We start from the raw sequence: 20,401 nt of genomic DNA, 5'->3' as shown, positions 1-20,401 counted from the left end.
TCTTTAACCAACAAATAAACAGTCAGTCAGTTATTTTTATCGGGAATTGAAAAATCGGCCATTAAACACTTAGGAAGAAAGTTTTCTTAAAAAAGTGCTGAGTTTGACGTTTTATCGAACGAACGAGCGAAGTTCTTGCATTCAACTTGGAACACACGGCTGGCTTGGGGCTAGTTCTGGCATTTCGATGTTTTTAAACTGATCTATCAGAGGATAGTTGGTGACGCAATAACTTAAGTAAATTTGTTCTCATTTAATTGACATCATTTTTAGGCATACGTATTGTTGAGGGCAATATTTTTTTTGAAGTTCAAACGGTTTAAACCTTTTTAAAAGGGTCTTGCTATACGTATATGCTATAGTCCCCCTAATGTAGGACAGGTGGACTGTTGTCTGGTTCATTGTGGTGAGTACGCGGGAAAATGTGTGATTTAGGTGGCATATAAAATATATCACGTGATTGAGTTGAAAATCGATCTCAAGTGAGAGGGTCAATAATGGACAAATTGCGCCCAATTTGATTTTCTCCTTGTTTGAATTCATTGGTCTGACATGTCAAACATTGATAACGGAGAATCTGAAAGGCAGCTTAATATGAATCTGTACTGTACTTAGTCAAAATTAAAAAAATGTATATCGAGGGTTCGCAAGACTCCTTAACAGAAATATGAAGTCATAATTGTAAAAAACGGCCGCTGTCTTGAATTTTTTTTAATTTTTGCTCTAATCATGATAAAAATTAATATCTGAGGATCCGTAAGGCTCCTAGGAATCCGAAGTCAAACTTGTATAAAAAGCGGCCGCCATCTGATATTTCTTAATTTCTGCTCTAATCATGATGAAAATTGATATCTGAGGATTTTAGTAAAAATTGTAAGAAACGGCCGCCATCTGGAATTTCTTAGTTTTTATTCAAAACATGATGAAAATTGATATTTGAGGATTCGAAAGGCTTCTTAGTAGGAATTCGAAAGAAAAATTGTAAAAATGGTCGATATCTTGAATTTCGTCGTAATGTAAATTTATGAACGAGGATCTGAAGTCAAAATCGTAAAAAACGGAAACCATTTTGCAGGTTTTATTGACGAAGGAAGGGAAGGGATGAAAATGGGATAAGAAACAAAACGCTAGGGTAATTCATTTTGTAATAACTTATTTATTTATTAAAATTAGTTAATATTTTAACATGATATTAAAACGTTTTATAAAAATGGCTTGTATGTATCATTTTATAACTAGTATCTACAGCGTGCCGTCCACTACGGGGCTTTGAACAGTTTGAATGCACTCCACAACTGAGCTACAAAACAAACTGAGCTACTTTTCGGAACTGAGTAATCGCAAAAATCTCTCCAATCGACATCCGATCAGCCAAAATGTGTTTTTCGCGATTCCGAAATTGGTGCCACAATAAAAGGTTCTAGCCAGTAGGGTCGAACCATCCATTGAAAGCTCCGTAGAGGAAGGCATATTGTATACGAGTACAACCTTGTTCCACGGATTACAATTCAAAACCGATGTTGTCCCTTTCTGGCAGTGACTCTTGACCACAAGTACAGAATGAATAATAGTACTACCGTACATAAAGGAAACTTCCTACAAAACCGAAGTTTGACAGCGATTCAGGGCCGAATCATGTTGTCCCTTTCTAATGCATGGAAATCCCTTTCGGCTATTTAGGGTTGTCAAAATTCATGTAATTATCTGAGGTTGTGCACACCAAGGGATGTCAATTTTTGCCAACCCTAATAATTGCTCGGAACAATGATGAGCCGAACGGAGCCGAGAACGCCCGAACGCTCTAGTTTCCTCCCCCTGGCACAGTTAGTGTTTCTGGGCATTTTCCGCAAGTCGACAACCATTTATTTTGCATGAAACGAGGTCCCAGCTCCTCTACGAAGCCTAGCAATGTTTTCAGGTTGCTAACTGCCTCTTTTACCCTGCCACAAGTTTGTCTCTTAATTCTCCGGCGTGAGTTGTGCTATAAAGTAACGTGTCGCGCCGATCTGTATGTTCTCGTGCCCGCGACAAGATTATCTAGCCGCGCGTGTGCTGAACCGGCTGTAAAGAAATACTCTGTTATATTTGTCCATATTAAATCCCAGTTTTGGGCCTATTTTAACTATCAGCAATCCGGCTTTATGTCTGGTTCAGTCTGTCCGTGTTTCTTGTGCGCGGTGAGCTGGTGCCGGTTGCGGTGGTCGGAGCGGCCGAAGCGCGCGCCGCAGAACGCGCACGGGTAGCGCTTCTCCTTCGTGTGGCTGACCATGTGGGCCCTCAAGTTCCTGCAATAATGCACTATTATGACCTAGAAGCTTCTTTATATGGATCCGATGTCTGAAGAGAGTAAAATTGATCTATACACGTGGGAGGAAACTGATTAAATTAGGTAATTGTGCAACTGACGGTAAAAAAAAAAATACATATATTTCAGAGTCCATATACACATTAAAAATACAAATTTAATTAAATTCAAATAAAAATCACAGTTACAAATTAGATATTATACACAATTTAGTCAATTTATATTACAAATATTCATTAATAATCAATAGGAGGGTCCACACAGAGCGAGCATACGCGTGAGGCAATTTCCTCACGCACAAACCGGCTAGTGTAGACGTGCCTCCTCGCGACGTGAACAGTAGTGTGCGCTACCCTTCCCTGGCGACCTACCCGGGCACCTTGAAGCTCATGCTGCACAGCTCGCAGGGGTAGTTCTTAACGTCGCTGTGCGTGAGCATGTGTCTTGTGAGCGCCTGTTTCGTTGTGAACGAGAGGCCACATTCGTTGCAGGTGAACGGCCGTTCGTTCGTGTGCGACCTGACGGTGATATGAGGCAATTAGATTCAACCTTTATTTAGGCATATATACCTAACTCTTTAATCACATACACATTTTTTACACACTTTTTATCATAATAGATAATGTTGGCTAAAGTGAGGACGCGAAGTACAAAGAATTTCAAACATTGACCCGCTTGTACCTATCTCTTTCGCACGCGCATAATTATATTGCTGTTTCGCCAATAACACCGGCGGTCAATGCCACTGTGCGAGCGGGATAACAACATAATTACCTATGAGCGTGCGACAGAGATAGAAAATGGTGGGTCAATGTATGAAATTTTTCATAATTTGTAAAACTCTGTCAAATAATATTGACTTTATAGTTGAATGTACAGTGAATAAAGTGCTGTTACTCGTACTACTACTCTACGAGGTCCAAACTTTTTGCAAATTAACGCATTCACTGCCACCGACGCATATATGCGTTCACCGTCATACAAGTTTGTTCCTAGGCCACGCCCCCTGGCAGTGAATGCGTTAAATGGAAAATCTACCTGCCTTGATGCTTACCTTAAATGTTCTTGTAGTTTATTTTTGCTGAAGTAAGCCTTAGAACAAAACTCACACTGATGGCTCCGTTCTCTTTCATGCACCTGTCGTCTGAAAATAAAGTCATCAAACACTTAAACCATATCCGTATGACAAAAAATTACCACCACCAATGGTACCATTAATGGACTACCTCTCACTGATTCTAATTTTGAAATAACTAAAGATTATACATTAATTTTGCATCAGTAAATGTATAACATACCAACTAATGCCTCCGACTTCGTCTGCGTGGAATGATGATGACACAGTGACGAGTGACTGTGATGGTGATTATGATAGAAACTACCCTATGTCCTTTCCCGGATTTTAAACTATCTTCATACTAAATTTCATCTAAATCAGTTCAACGGCTTAAGTGTGAAGAGGGAACAGACAGACCGACGTTACTTTCCCATTTATAACATAAACTTCTTGAGACAAGTCCCGCACTCGTGTTGGAAGTCCTTGTGTGTGTGAGCATGTGTTGTTCGAGCACGGACTACGAGACTAGTCATAGCCAAGTTACAATCATAAATGTGCTTGCTTCCACTTACTGATGCCTCCTCAGAAATGTTTTAGAGCTGAACTTCTTGAGGCACGTTTCGCACTCGTGATGGTAGTCCCTCGTGTGTGTGAGCATGTGTTGTTCGAGCACGGACTGCGAGACTAGTCATAGCCAAGTTACAATCATAAATGTGCTTGCTTCTACTTACTGATGCCTCGTCAGAAATGTTTTAGAGCTGAACTTCTTGAGGCACGTTTGGCACTCGTGTTGGTAGTCCCTCGTGTGTGTGAGCATGTGTGCGTCGAGCACGGACTGCGAGACTAGACATAGCCAAGTTAAAATTATAAAAGTGCTTGCTTCTACTTACTGATGCCTCGTCAGAAATGTTTTAGAGCTGAACTTCTTGAGGCACGTTTCGCACTCGTGTTGGTAGTCCCTCGTGTGTGTGAGCATGTGTTGTTCGAGCACGGACTGCGACACGCAGCGGCGCCCGCACTCCGGGCAGGCGTGCGGGAGCTCGTCCGGGGCGTGCATGCGCAGCTTGTGCACTGATAGAGAGACCACCTCTGGAACAAGATTAACTCTTAGTTATAATCGGGAAACTGCTGATAAAATGATAACATTTTAATCGAGGAAAACTGTATAATTATAACCGTTGTGACGAGGATTGAACTTGTAGCTTTAGGGCTAACAACTAAGCTCCCGAAGTCTAATCGCAATGTGGATAAAATCCCTAATCATTTTATACTTAAGTTTTAGAGATGCAGCTAGCGAAATCTACGAAAAGGATTACTAGACTGTCTAGCACTAAAATTCGTGACCACGAGGCTTCCACGAGGTTTCCTCAATTGCTCAAGGTTAACTGGAAGAGATCCTTGAAAGGGATAAGTTCGCCTTTGTACAAATGATGTGTGTCCTTTCCTGTTTTACGTTTCTTTTTGTAGAATAAAGTGTTTTACTAATACTACTACTGCTTATTAAAGCTATAAGCTATCTAGCTATAAGCTTATTAAGTCTTATAATCGTATGGCATAAAAAAATCACAAATAAATCGAAAAACATAAGGTATGTCACGAATCGATGTCCAAGGTCCCCAAAGCATTGAGATACTTTAGAAATGAGGGAGAACAGGTCTTCGGGGCTTCCAGGGTATGATCTGAGCGGGTACTCCTGGACTGTACTCCGTGTTGCACAATTTGCGACTCGACGTCACAATCGCAGGGCTATAGGGCTAGCACAGGGCAATATCTAGAAAGAGAGAAAGACGAGTAGTCCATCTCGCGGGCGAGATACTGGCGCGTCTCTCTTGTGCTAGGCCTACAGGCGAATCGACTCGGCCACAAATATGTTCAAAAAGTGCGGCACTGCCGAACCTTGTCTGCATTCTGGCACTATTCTTGTCCTGGCAGGCTGAACCCTTTCAAACCGAGTAAGATAAGGCTAGTAGGCTACTAACAGATCTATCAGTCTTTGACTGCCAGTGAGAAGTCCATTTTTTTAAGACTGCCTCCGGATACTTTTAGAACTAGCCATCTTAGGTACATGGTGGGTGTCTTAACTTGAGTTGGTGATTATACTGGTGTTGAGGTACTCTTGGCACCCGAGCAGGTCCACTATATATTCTGTATCTTTAAGTATTCAAATACAAGTAAACAAAATCTACCCTCAAATGGTAAGAGTCAGTTGACGGTAGATGAGAACATTACATGATCAAATAATGTAGGTTAAAGTCAGGTCGTTCAGTCACAGATCCCGGCAGTTATATTAATATATTTGGTTGGTTAATCAATAAATGTTGCAACACTTGCAATTACCCGAAAATTTAGAAATTGTTTAGTTTTATTTAAATACCTAAAGATTCAGAGGATAGTTAGGAGTTTGTGTTTCCCTTAAAAGTGCCTCTTCCCTTCCTTTTAAACTCATGAGCGATGCGGACGGAGGATGTATATTTTGTCCGGAAAATTACCAGTTTAAAGAAAAATCAGCAATATCTCTTATGTCACCTAACCTTTATCATTTAATCATTTGTAGTTTTACATGTATGTAAAATGTATAATTGTTGGTGCAATAAAGAATATTTACTTACTTACTTACTTTATTACCAATATTACACATTTAACTGGGCTTCCTGCCTTCATTGATATAGTAAAACAACTTAGGGCAAGTCCTCAAAATAATTTCATATCTCATATCAAGGGACGACGAAACGAACAGACGAAAGGAGTGCCTGTCGTTCGTTGGCTCGTAGGGTGGACGACATTCGGAAGATTGCGGGTCACTTCTGGATGAGATTGGCTCAGGACCGGGATAAGTGGCGTACTCGAAGAGATGCCTAGCCTCTTAAGGCCCAGCCATAGAAATGAAAAATCCAAAATTTGCCACTGGAATTTGAACCTATAGTGCACGGAATACAGTAGATTTTATTTTGTTTGAAAATTGCACGAAACAAAACAAATGCAACTCTGTCCTAATTGAATATGATTTAAATTTCATCGAACTGAATAAGTCCTATAGGTAGGACCTTGGGCCTTACGAGGATATGTTCAGCAGTGGGCGATAAAAGGCTGATATGATGATGATGACATCAAGGACTCAACCTACCTTTATGACAAATGTCACACTTGTACTTCTTGCCCAGATGCGTGGTCCTGTAGTGCTTCTTGCGCCCGCCGATGGAGTAGAACATCTTGGGACACGCCTTGCACTGCAGCCGGCGCCGCTCGTCCTTGGGCTGGTGGCGGAGCGCGTGCATCTTGAGGTTGACCACCGACATGCCGCATTCCTCGCAAATTTGATGATCTTTCTCATTTGTGTGTGTCCTGTAACTCGAAATTTTGATACAAGCTATTATCGTTGACTGCACTTTTCTTTCAACAGGCAACTTATAATCGAGGCAATTCTAACAAACCTAAACACAATTCGATTGCGTTGTTTTATCACAGAGCTCCGAGAGAGAAAATAAAATAAAAATCGTTTATTTCAGACCTTGGTCCATACAGTGTTAGTACGCCTTACTCTAATAATTATATTAAATTATTATTGAAATAAATTAAACTTACAAATATGCTTAATAATATCCTATGGCCACCCCCTGGGTCATAAAATCAGATCGATGATACCATAATTTTGCATTGTCACCCAACTTACAAATGTTTGTGAAGTTTCAGCTCAATGGAGTTATGGAATGGGGGTTTAATTTCATACATTAAGAACATAGATACATTGCTAGTTACATAGTAGTACACAAGCTTGTAAAATTATCTCGACGGGGATTGATGGTTTCAAAAGTCAATTAAAATTGTATGCTTACTTTTGTACGACAAAACACAAAGTATAATCATGCCTATGGAACTTTCCGCGCGAGCTCGGTTTTATACGTACGAATCTCGTTCCGTTCACGGTACAAAAGCAAGCCAGTTGGCTGTCACACGCGCTCACGTACGCACGCCGCGTCGCTGCGCGCTCGAATATGCCAAAACGTATGCGAAAGAAATATCTTCGTCACGAACATATAACACAGATTGTAGTGTAGATGGATGAAAAAAAAACAAAACTAATAAAAATATCGTTTTTGCTCTTCCGATAGATAGGAAAAGTATTAAGTAGACTTTCTCAATATAAGTGCACCTATTGTTATTGTTTTTAATTACGATGTACGTCTATTTAGTTATTTAAACTTTATTGCACAAAACAAAACTTATCGTACAAAAGGCGGACTTAATGCCAAAAGGCATTCTCTACCAGTCAACCTTAAGGTAAAGCAGAGAGTTTGTGGGCGGTGCTATTAGCTATTACTAGGTACTATTAACAAAATAGCACAACAAAATACATATATACATAAAACAAATAATACATACAATATATATTTATATACATATATAAATTATATAAACTAAATAATAGAAACTAGGAATCCTTCATACTACTAGCAAAGAAAGACCGTACCGATTTCTTAAACGCAAATTTATTTGGGGCATTTTTTATATTAAGGGGAAGTGCGTTCCAATGGCGCGCCGCCTGCACACAGTCGAGTTTGACATAAAGCCAGTTCAATGAGATGGTATGGATTTATGTTTTCTATAATATTGTGTAACATAAATCTCTATCTAGTTTTAACCTTTAAACGAAGTTTTACAATAAATTTTTGCTGGGTTCATTGTGTGGTTTACAAAACGGCGTAAACACTGCGGTTACTGCACGGAGATAGGACCTTTTAAAATGTTTCGCAGTCACTCGTTGGAATAAAACGCATAAACGGAATATTATAATTACTTATTGCAACTTTTGTCTTGGTTATCTGGAAGAGATTTCTAGCGATAAGACCGCCTGTTCTTAGGTAAGAGTAAGATGTCATAAGCTTGTATTTCGCTTTCGGTGTTTTTTATTTTTTTATTTATTTAAAACTTTATTGCACAAAAGACAAACTTAATGTACAAAAGGCGAACTTAATGCCATGAGGCATTCTCTACCAGTCAACCTTAGGGCAAAGCAGAAAAGATTGTAGGCGGTGCGTTTAAAACTAAAAGAAATTGTTATTGAAAGAATTAGAGTCCTAATACACATAAATTAATTATAAACTACTTAAATACATAAAGACACATACATACATTACATAAATAAATAAATATATATATACATATATATACATAATATACATAACCGATTCGTGAGACTGATACTTAATTGATCTTTAAACTGCCAGCAAATAAATCACGCAAAGATTTTTTGAAAGCAAACTTGTTGGGAGCTTTTCTAATGTTAGGGGGAAGACCGTTCCAGAGACGTGCTGCCTGAATGGCGTAAGAGTTAGACATGAAGCTTGTTCTATGAGTGGGGATAGAAAGAGAGAGATTGCCAGTAGAGCGAAATTGACGGTCACGAGAAGCACCATAAAAGTGAAAGAAGTACTTAAGGTATTCAGGGGAGTGTGGATCATTGAGAATGGAATAGAGAGTGCAGAGCATACGAATATTACGCCGTTGACGAATAGGGAGCCAGCCCAACTGGGAACGAAACGAGGACACATGATCATATTTCCGGAGACAGAAGATAAAGCGGATACAATTATTAAGAAGACGGTCCAACTTGTCAAGTAGCTCTTCATTTAAGTCAGGATAGCATACATCACCATAGTCGATAATGGGTAGGATTAAGGTGTTAACTAATAAAGTTTTAGTTTTGACTGGCAAAAAGTGTCTGAGTTTGTTAAGAGCGTGAAGGGTGCCCGTAACCTTCCGACTGATTTCGGCAACCTGCGGTCTCCAGCTCAAAGTACAATCCAAGTGCACACCTAAATCCTTTACAGACGGGCTAAAAGGTATAGGAGTGCCATTGAAACACACCGGCCTAATCGTATCCAGATCCAACTTGGCCAGCTGACGAGAGCTACCGATAATAACGGCCTGACATTTGGCGGGATTTACAAATAGGCCAAACTTTTCTGACCACTGCTGAATATGAGCGAGGTCCCTGTTTAGCTTTTCCGTAGCGTCTAACATATCCGTTACTTTACACTGGTCGTAGAGCTGTAAATCATCGGCGTAAAGATGGTATGCGCAGCAAAGTTCGGCGGTGATGAAGTTAATAAAAGTGGAGAAGAGAAGCGGGGAGAGAATACCACCTTGAGGTACGCCAGTAGCCAGATCGCACCAGTCCGACAAAGCCCGATCAACTCGGACTGCTTGCTTGCGGCCCCCAAGGTAAGCAGAAAACCATCTAAGGGCTGTAGATGAGACATTTAGATGGTTGAGAAGAGCAAGGAGAATGTCATGATCAACAGTGTTAAAAGCGTTTGAGAAATCAATCAAAATGAGTACTGTGACCAATTGATCCTCCATGCCACGTCTGATGTCATCAGTTACCTTAATGAGAGCAGTACAAGTACTGTGGCCAGGTCGAAAACCAGACTGAAACGGGCTCAACAGTTTATTAGAGTGTATAAAGTCAGAGAGTTGTCTGTGAGCCGTGGCTTCAGCGATCTTCGATAGAAAAGGGAGGATACAGATGGGTCTGAAATTACTAGGCAAGGTAGGATTACTAATTTTGGGAAGAGGAATAACAAATGCTTTCCGCCAGAGCTCAGGGAATTCGCCATTTGCCAAAGAAAAGTTGATGATGTGAGTTATCACAGGAAGCACACAATCAAGAATTGCGACTATCATGTGACGACTCACATCATCACAACCAACGGCTTTAGATTTGATGGCCCGAACAATGTCTTTTACATCAGTTTGAGAGGTTGGGTTGAAAGAGAAGAAAACAGACAGGGAAGAGGAGGGAAGGGACGAAATAATTGAAAGAGTTGTTGCCTTAATGCGATCGTTAACGGACAGAGCAGATGCAAAGTGCCTATTGAGTTCGTTAAGTGAAAAAGCAGTGCCATCGCATCCAGCACCTTGCTTACCCAGCCCCAGTGATTTAAGGAACTTCCAAACATCGGCCATAGAGGAAGAGGAGACATTGTGGTGAATGAAACGACGCTTCGCTGCACGCACCATCTGATTACACCGGTTACGAGCTTTTTTAAACAAAATCCAGTTGTCCTCGGTACGGCGGTGCTTATAAAGTCTAAAGGCTCGGTCCCTTCTCCTCATGGCCGTACGAACGCCTTCGGTAATCCAAGGTGACGGGGGACGCCTGACCCGCACGGTACGCACTGGTGCATGTTTATCAAAAATATCTAATACGGCAGCATTGAAAAGGGACACCTTTGCATTTTATAACTATATGGTACACAATAATGTCAATAATAGTTAGGTATTTGTTTTACAAGGGGGCAAAGTTGTTTAACCGTTCGTGCTAATATTGATACCCGAGCAAGCGAAAGATTCCAAAATTGAACCACGAGCATAGCGAGTCGAGAAATGTAATCTTGAGTGTTGAGAAGGTTTCAAGGCACGACGGTTAAACAAACTTTGCCTCCGAGTGAAACACAAAATTTTTCACCACACCAACGCGAAGAAACTATTAACTATGAAATACCAAAATATTCAAATTAAATCAAATCCAAATGAATGTAATAATAAAATTATCATTCAAAATCATCATTTAAAAGTCAATTCTACTAGCTAACATAAGGAAACAACTCAAAATTTGTATCTAATTAGTAATTACTTTGCCCACATGTGGATAAAATGCAACTTTCTCATTCGTTTTTGAACAATCAAGAGGGCCTTTACCAGTTGGTGTGGTGAAAAGAATATTTACTTACCTACTTACTTATCTTGTTACTACCTCATAGTTATTTTACGCTACCCTTTCATACAGCTAAAGGCAAGTCCTAATGCTAGTTTGACCATTAAAACTTTTATTTGTACCTACTTAAGTAGGTAGATATATTCTATAGAATCTATAGTTTAAGTATGTAGGTACTTATTTGTAAAATCATTTCTAAGCGTCGGCAACCCTATCGTTGCGCCGGTGCGCGCGGTGCGGCGCATTGAAGGTCATGCCATTGTATTTTTTTTGTAGGTATCAAAACGGTAGGTATTTGCGTTTTCTTTGAGAGATAAGTAAGAACTATTATATAATCTGTGGTATAATTGTCCAACAAAAACTCTCTTATCGCCGCCGTCTAACAGCTACTTAAGCTGTTATTACACTGCATGTTATGTGGATCTCATAATCATTTTTATAGCGGGTGTAGGAAATAAGTAACAAAGAACGGCACTGAAGTTAGAAAAAAAGTTTATTTTAATAAACGAACACCGTACTATAAAAACACAAAAAGTGATTACAAAATCGATCGGTCGTGGGGTCGAGTACGCGCACACGTTTATCCCCATCGGCACCTGCTACCGGACTAACTGCGCGCAGCGCTGTTGGCGTCCGCGCAATACTAAAACATGTGTTCCCGCAAGCGACCAGCACAAATTGACCTGCGGCTTAACCTGTCAGGAACCGAGCCGGAGGTCGACCTCGATTAGTTCTATTGGGAAGGCGCAAAGTTGGAGTGCCAACTACTTCCAACGAACGCGTAGGCGTGTCGTCTCTGTCACACGCTATAGACTCCCCCTCGAGTTCATGAAGACGCCCACGTCCATGGACTCGCACAACACTCTGGTCTCGGTTACGTGGACGACCTCTATTTCGTTTAGGCACTACGGGAGAAGGAAGGACGTCATCCCTACTATTATAACGAACCAGCTGAGAGGAGTGATACTTGCCCAGAACCTCACCGGGTGACTTAGGATCAGCGACTAGGTAAGTTGTCGGACTAACCTTCTTAACAACCAGGTAAGGGCCATCTCTTTTTGGCACGAACTTGGCTGAGACGTTCTTTGATGCGTTGCTCAGAACGTGTGACTTAATGAGGACACTGTCCCCGACGTCAAATACATCACCTGGCTGACGAGACTTGTCAGCGTGTTCCTTACGCCTGTCTTGCTGAGCTTCTACCCGGTCTCGTACTGCTGACAGAGAACTAATAAACGAGCGAAGATACGGCGTAATCTGGGGAACAAAGTTTTCCTTATCAAGGACGGCTCTTAAGTCATAACTAACCTCTATAGGAGACCTCATCTGCCTTGCAAACATGAGGTACGCCGGAGAAGCACCAGTCGCTTGACACACGGCACTATTCATGGCAAACCGGATCACACCCAGTTTCGTTGGCCATGTTGTGTGGTCGTTCCCAACCAGCTGCCCAAGCTGAGTCTTCAAATCGCGATTTTTGCGCTCGGCGGGATTCGCTTCAGGATGGTACAGCGGAAGGAGGCTTTGTTTGACTCCTAGGATGTACATGCACTGTTGCATAACGGCTCCTACAAACTGTACACCGTTGTCTGAGACTATCCTGCGAGGGAAACCGTACCTGAGAAAGTACTCTTCTACAAGAGTACGCGCGCAAGCTTCGGATGTAGCTTCTTGCAATGCATATAGTTCCACCCAACGTGTGGCGGTATCTTCCACTAAGAAAATCCAGCGCTCTCCTTTTTCTCCTTCTGGTAAAGGACCAAACAGATCAATAGCTACGACCTCGTTGCGTTGACTAAGAACAGGAGTTTGTAGAAGACCAGAGGGCTTTTCATTAGACGCTTTGTATCGCTGACAAGATACAATACTTTTTATGTATTCAGCGATGATACGACGCATACCTGGGAAGAAAAAACGTTGCGAGATCTTATGAAAGGTCCTCTCAACCCCTTGGTGCCCTGACAACGGAGAATCATGGCATTCCTTCAAGATGTCAAGATGAAGCGAAACAGGAACCACTAGCTGCGGCTCTTCGCTATCCACGTCGGGATTGTACCTGTACAAGACGCCTTGCTGCATAAAATATCCTCTTTCAGACCAACGCCTTGCTCCAACAGCAGCATCGTCTGACGTACTCTCTAACTCTACTATTATCTTTTCCAGATCCGGGTCATCAAGCTGAGCACGACGCAGGTCTGTAGGGCTGCGAGCAGGTAAGTCCACGACGACCGCACATATACCACACTGATCCTTACTTTCCTCTCCACAGGCAGGACGGCTGAGAGTATCGGCGACTACATTCGCTTTACCCGGAGTGTACTCGAACCGGACGTTGAAGGCCTGTAGTTTTAATGCCCACCGAACTAACCTACCTGAAGGTGACTTTAAGGTAAGAAGCCACTTTAACGGCTGGTGGTCGCTCCCTATCACGACAGGATGCCCTTCAATATATCCTCTGAACCGCTCTACAGCCCACACGACCGCAAGAGCCTCGCGTTCTGTAGTGCTGTAGTTTCTTTCAGCTGGCGTGAGCAGACGACTGGCGTACTCGATGGGACGTTCATCTTTACCTTCTCCTTGAAGCAAAACGCCACCGAGCGCGTAGTTGCTCGAGTCTGTTCTTAGAATAAACGGCCTCTGATAATCAGCCTGGATAAGGACAGGAGCTGTAGTCAACCGCTTTTTTAACTCCTCAAAAGCTTTTACCTGTTCCGGACCCCACATCCATACCTGGTTTTTCTTTGTCAGGCGGGTCAATGGTTCGGCAACAGCAGAGAAACTAGGAATAAACTTACGGAACCAAGAGCAGGTTTGCAAGAATGTCCGTAAGTGGCGCAGCGTCGAAGGGGCCTTCATGTCCAAGACAGCACGGACTTTGTCATCATCCGGCGAAATACCGTCTTGCGAGATGACATGACCAAGGTATTTTACCTTTTCACGCGCAAATACACACTTCTCACGATTAGCGCGCAGACCAAACATACGTAGCCTTTCGAAAACAGCACGGAGATCCGCAAGGTGCTGGTTGAAACCTTCAGAAATGACCAGCAGGTCATCTTGATAAGCGAGCAAGGTCACGTGTTGGAGAGAAGAGCCTGAGCGCAGCCTGTCTATAAGCCGCTGAAAGGTGGACGGCGAATTTTTCAACCCGAACGGCATACGCTTAAAGCGGTACGTACCAAAAGGAGAGACAAAAGCTGTCTTATCGCGGTCTTCCGGCCGAACAGACACCTGCCAAAATCCACTGCGCATATCGAGCGTACTCATATAACAGTTCCTTTTCGTTGACTGTACAAGCTCGTCGATCAAAGGCATTGGATAAAAATCCGTCTTGGTAATAGCATTAAGCTTGCGATAGTCCACACAAAAACGTACCTTGCCATTAGCCTTGGGGACCAAAAGAGCTGGGGAGCCCCATGGGGACTCGCACTCTTCTATTATATCGTCCGCCAGCATCTTCTCTATTTCCGCTCGCATCACCTCCTTCTTGGCAGGTGTGACACGATAAGGCGGCACCGCGATAGGTGCATGGTCACCCGTGTCGATCCTGTGCTCAGCAAAAGGAGTTGGCCCTCCCCCTGGCTCAAACAGATCCCTGTTCCCAGTGAGCAACTGGGCAAGCAACTCGCGTTGTTGTGCGTTCAGCAACGTAGCCTCGTTCTCCCGAAGCACCTCTAAAGCAGCAACACACAGAGTGGGAGGTGACACGCTTTCGAACTGTAACTCATACTTTTGCTTACTATTTTCAGCGAAATACCAGAGATCATCGCGAAAATCAACGACTAAATCGAAGTTCTTAAGGAAATCTATTCCTAAGAGAGACTCGTTCTCGTTACCGACGGCATCAGGAAAAATCACAAAACTAGTTTTTCTTGTCTTGTGTTTCAGTGTCACCTCCACCTCCGCGGTTAGTACAGTCATATCCCTACTAACACCGTCTGCCAACCTAACACTCATTGTTGACGACACTAACGAGTGTCCTTTACTTCGCAGGAAAGCGTACAACGTGTGACCAGCGACACTAGCCTTAGCCGCAGGATCAACAAGTGCAGAGCCACTCGCCCCGAGAATATTTATAACCATAAGAGGGCGGGGAGAAGCTTTGACATTTACCTGACAAACATTGATTTTATCAACACCAACTTGACTTACATTGTTACAAAATAAAGTTTGACTATCATTATTACAAGACAGCGTCTGATTATCATTATTACAAAACAATGTTTGTGCGTACCTAAAATCACCCACAGGATGCGTAGGGTTACTTCCTCCACAGTGCGCAGGCGAAGGGTTAGCGGTCGGCGCGGCGCATATCCCTTGCATGACCGCATCGCCCGGAGTGCGCGCCGCTGCTCCGTGACCGGCGGCGTAGGTACCGCGCTCTCGCAAGCACTCGTGAGCACGCGCAGCACTTTCGCAAGGCCGTACGGCGGGACTTTCGCCGCGCCATACACGGGCCTTCGCGGCGTCGGGCGGCGGTGACGCAGGTTGCGACGAGTCGTGTCCGCTCGACCCGCGCGAGCGCGGGTTAGCGGCGTCGTCGACGTGACAGGATACTACGTCGAGCGAATAAAACGACACCCCCGAGTTAGAGTTACAACTAGGACACTTAGACCGAATAACATTAGGGGCACCGCAACCGTAACACTTAACTTTTTCAACGACCTTATTTTCTACGCACTTATCACTTTTTTCACTTTTATTTAATCTTTCACAGTTATCTTTACTGTGCCCGCCGCGACGGCAATAAACGCAATACAAACGACGAGGCTTGACGTCAGGTTGATCGGAAGAAGACGGCGCACGCGACGTTGAAGCGTAGGTATCTTCGGCGGCGGCGGCACTTTGCCTAGCAACGCCGCTCGCACCGCTGGCGCGCGACCTTGCGCTATTCGGCGAAACGCTCTCTGCCGTGGAACTTTGACGATCGTTCGATTTTTTTCGCCGCAACGGGTATATGATTTTCTTTGCGTGAATCTTCAATACTTTGACAATGTTTCAACAATGTATCAAAAGTATCTATGTTGTCTCTTTTTAACCGTTTTCTTATTCGGCGGTCTAAAAGCCCGAACACCATGTCTATTTGCACTCGCTCACTTAGGTCTTCCCGTGGCAATTTAGCTAATAACGCTCTGGCTTTGGACACAAATATTTCTGTGTTTTGTTCGCCTTGAACTAACGAGAAAAGCTCTGTGTATATAACAAAAGGAGGGCGGCGCTCGCCGAAAGCACTTTGTAGCTTATCGAGCGCATCTGCCCACGTCCTTACTTGTGATTTTACACCTTGCCACCAAACTCCTGCGTCTTTCGTGAGTAGCAGTGACAAACCGCGAACAGCATTTTCGTCCGTAATATGCAAGCATGACTTGTAACTTTCAATGTTATCAACGAAACTTTCTAGATGCTCTTCTTTGCTGCCGCTGTAACGAGCCGTACATTGTGCAAAGTTACCATTAACTGAAGCGAATGTAGCAGCAGCAGCGATGGCAGCCGCCGTGGCGTCGGCCTGTGACGGAGTTGAAGACCTCACCTCGCGAAGCAGTTGCTGACAAAACTCGTTCTGAGTTTGTTGCAAGGTGGTCAACATCGTCGTTAAGGCTTCCTGGTTCATTGTGATGTTCTCGTTGACTGACTCGGTGCTCCCGTGTGAACCCAACGAGAGTCTACCACCACGACGCCGACGTGTGAGAGGCATTTTCTTGAAAATCCAGACAAATCACGACCGGTAGGTACTCTTGGTGAACGCGCGTTCGAACTTTCCAGACCCAAAGACGTTGGGCGGCCAGAATATAGCGGGTGTAGGAAATAAGTAACAAAGAACGGCACTGAAGTTAGAAAAAAAGTTTATTTTAATAAACGAACACCGTACTATAAAAACACAAAAAGTGATTACAAAATCGATCGGTCGTGGGGTCGAGTACGCGCACACGTTTATCCCCATCGGCACCTGCTACCGGACTAACTGCGCGCAGCGCTGTTGGCGTCCGCGCAATACTAAAACATGTGTTCCCGCAAGCGACCAGCACAAATTGACCTGCGGCTTAACCTGTCAGGAACCGAGCCGGAGGTCGACCTCGATTAGTTCTATTGGGAAGGCGCAAAGTTGGAGTGCCAACTACTTCCAACGAACGCGTAGGCGTGTCGTCTCTGTCACACGCTATATTTTTAATTTAACAAATTGAAATGACTTCATGTATGTATGTATGTATGCCACTTTATCGCAAATAAACAGGTTAACATAAAACAGACAAAAAAAAAGATATGTACAAAGGCGAACTTATCCCTAAAAGGGATCTCTTCCAGCTAACCTTGAGAAAATGCGAAAGGATCAAACAAGTTTAATTGAACATAAAAACAGTCTATGACTTAAAATATAAGTTTTTTTTTTTATACTACGTCGGTGGCAAACAAGCATACGGCCCGCCTGATGGTAAGCAGTCTCCGTAGCCTATGTACACCTGCAACTCCAGAGGAGTTACATGCGCAAAATAAGTAATAATTACGAAAGTACCAAAATATAGTTTACCTCATATGTTCTTGAAGTTTATCTTTGCCAAAGAAAGCCTTTGGGCAATGTTCACATTTATGGTTCCTTTCCTTTATATGCACCTGCCGCCTACAAAGAAAGGGCAGAATTCATACATTAACTCAATTATTCATACACTTTAAGGAACCTCAATTCAATTTTGTTTTTTTCCTAGACTGCATCGGCACTTTCCATCAGGTGAGATTGTGGTCAAATGCTTACCTTTTAGTAATGAAAAAAAAACATATATTAAAGAAATAGAGGGGCGGCCAATCCTGGTATCTTGTGTTCCATTAGTGCAAGTTCTTATCAGATTTTTATAAATCAGGTGTCCTATGAAACTTACCAACTAATTGTAAAATATTTCAAGCCCGGGTCTACCATCTTTGTGACGTCAGTTATCCATCCCACACTCTTAGAAAGTGACAAGTCTTCATTTGGTACTCTTGAAACTCTACTGAACACAACAATACCACTTGTCGTCACATAGAATAATGTTTGAGGCCCCCTGGCCACTGTACTATAAGAAATTAATTTGTAACTTACATATGTTTTGAGAGAAACCCTCTACAGCTAAACTTTTTCTGACAAACAGCGCACTGAAACCGGTAGTCTTTGGTATGGGACAGCATGTGCAGGTCCAACACAGCCTGTGACACAAAGCGGCGCTCACAAACTGAGCAGGTGAACCGCATGCCGGACGGGTTGTGGATGCGAAGCTTGTGCACTGACAGGCATACCACCTCTAAAATTAATACAATTGTTATGATTATCATATAGAAAATAGATATTTTTGGGACAGTCTTACACAAATCCCCAAACTAAGCAAAGTTTAATGTATAAAACTGATTCAGGACTTAATTGCGGATAGATTGTGTCTTTCACAATGGCTCGTGCCTTGAAATACAAATTAAAAATGACTTATTTTGCCCGCGACATGATTACACAAAGTGTTATAAGGTTTTACACAACGTAAGAAAGTACACACATTCTTGATTCATATTGTCATGTTATTAGAGGTTAGATTAGACAAATCTGTATGCCATTGTACGTGGATGACACAAATTAAACATTTACATTTTTTATTTGGCCTGACATTTCCAATGTGACATTATGTCACGGTCACTGCAGACTCTTTGTGGCCATGGACATAATGTCACATTCTAAAACATTCTCTTTCATTATTTCAAAGTCAGTTAAAGATGGGCACATAAAGAGTGATTACAAATTACCTTTATCACAAATGTCACACTTGGACTTTTTCCCTAAATGCTTGGTCCTGTAATGCTTCTTCCGCCCTCCGGCGGAGTGGAACTGCTTTGGACATTCTTTACATTTAAACCGCGGCTGCTCGCTGTTTTGTTCTGCAACTGTAAAAACAAGTATGTAGATTTTCAATGCAGGGTAATTTTCACCCCTCAACTATACTCACATACTACTAACTACAGTTATAAGCTACTACTATACTATACTATACTATAGTTATAAGCTTAATGACACAGTTAATCTGTATGGAAAACAGATGATGCTGCCCCACATTTTTATGGCTTACACACCTAACAGGTTGCGGCCATGTAGTGCTACCAGTTTCATGTCTTTACACAACATATTGTTGTTTTCAGCCTCTCTTTACACTCACCTTCTTTGGTATCATCCTCCACATTTTCATATTTAAGTTTTTGTACCACACTCAGTGGCTCTTCATCTGATTCAAATATGTGATCTTCAAATGTATATTCTTCCTTAATATTATCTATTATTTCTGAATCTCCCAGTCTGTTTTCCTTGACATCTATTTCTTCTTTAATTACTCTAGCACCATATTCTATTACACATGGGCCAAAATCTTCAGATTCCACTAAATTTTCGTGCTTAATTCCGTTTTCATCCACGTACACAGTTAATTTTAGGTCTGCAGGCTGCTCAAGTGGGTTCAGAGATTGAAGATATGCATCATTTTTTAAAGACAGAGCCTTAAACTTGTAAAACGATATGATTTTTCTATAGCAACAGTTGCATAGTTTCGTAGTTATTTTGGAGTCTTCTGAAACCTGAAGTTAAAGTAAATAATGTAAAGATTGTAATACGCCCTTATTACAGGTCTAACACTAATTTTTACCTTTATATCCAAACAAAATACCATGATATCCGTTATACTGTCATCTTTTACACTCTTTTGGAGGCCTGAAATATCCTTGTTAGCCGGAGTTTTGAGACACGTTCTACAGGTATTCATTATAAAATGATAGTAGACTCCAATATCACGTTTTAAAACAGAAAAAGCAAACACGGGATAAAATATTGTAACTGTTCTTAATCACAATAAGCCTACTTTCTGCTATGACAACAATCTAATTTGACACTGACAGTTAGAACGGTAGCACCAAGCAGTTGCGTTTCGTTATTCTTATTTTCGAACAAATCAATGGTTGTTGGGTACTTCACACGATACTTGGTAGCTTCAGAGGGCCTACCGCGAACCACGTTCGACGTGTTGCCTCTCTGTTGCACTTGTAAATTCGTACGTAAGTGTGACAGAGAGGCAACACGTTGAACGTGGTTCGCGGTAGGGCCTCTGTTCCTTGCATCGTGTATTATGCACTCCAAACATCGTGTATTAGAAAGAGATATAGGCTTTTCATAAGTAAGGCTGTTAGTATATGATGATGATGATCAGACAGGAATACGTGGGGCGAAATTGTTTGACAATTATGGAGTTCCTATATCGATAAACTCAACTATCGATGCTAGTTCTATATACTAGTGATCACTCAAGGGTTTGCTTGTAATAATATG

General features: G+C 42.3%; 2 protein-coding genes across 2 annotated transcripts; both read right to left on the bottom strand.

Moving 5' to 3' along the window:
- Positions 1 to 806: 806 nt before the first annotated feature.
- LOC133522413 (zinc finger protein ZFP2-like) lies at positions 807 to 20,371 on the bottom strand. The gene is made up of 10 exons (XM_061857745.1): positions 19,725 to 20,371; positions 19,245 to 19,656; positions 18,838 to 18,975; positions 18,152 to 18,350; positions 17,606 to 17,695; positions 6,487 to 6,704; positions 4,253 to 4,451; positions 3,360 to 3,449; positions 2,677 to 2,823; positions 807 to 2,285 (listed from the first exon to the last, which is right to left on the bottom strand). Exons 1-10 carry the CDS (start codon positions 19,839 to 19,841, stop codon positions 2,126 to 2,128), a joined length of 1,770 nt encoding a protein of 589 aa, XP_061713729.1. The 5' UTR covers positions 19,842 to 20,371; the 3' UTR covers positions 807 to 2,125.
- On the bottom strand, positions 11,555 to 15,047 carry LOC133522414 (uncharacterized). The gene is made up of 2 exons (XM_061857746.1): positions 14,455 to 15,047; positions 11,555 to 12,240 (listed from the first exon to the last, which is right to left on the bottom strand). The coding sequence occupies exons 1-2, from the start codon at positions 15,034 to 15,036 to the stop codon at positions 11,770 to 11,772; spliced, it is 1,053 nt and encodes a 350-aa protein (XP_061713730.1). The 5' UTR covers positions 15,037 to 15,047; the 3' UTR covers positions 11,555 to 11,769.
- Positions 20,372 to 20,401: the final 30 nt, after the last annotated feature.

Source organism: Cydia pomonella, chromosome 10 (genome assembly GCF_033807575.1).
Source record: "Cydia pomonella isolate Wapato2018A chromosome 10, ilCydPomo1, whole genome shotgun sequence".
Lineage (NCBI taxonomy): Eukaryota > Metazoa > Arthropoda > Insecta > Lepidoptera > Tortricidae > Cydia > Cydia pomonella.
The sequence above is the reverse complement of the archived record's forward strand: the minus strand, read 5'-3'. Positions and strand labels throughout refer to the sequence as shown.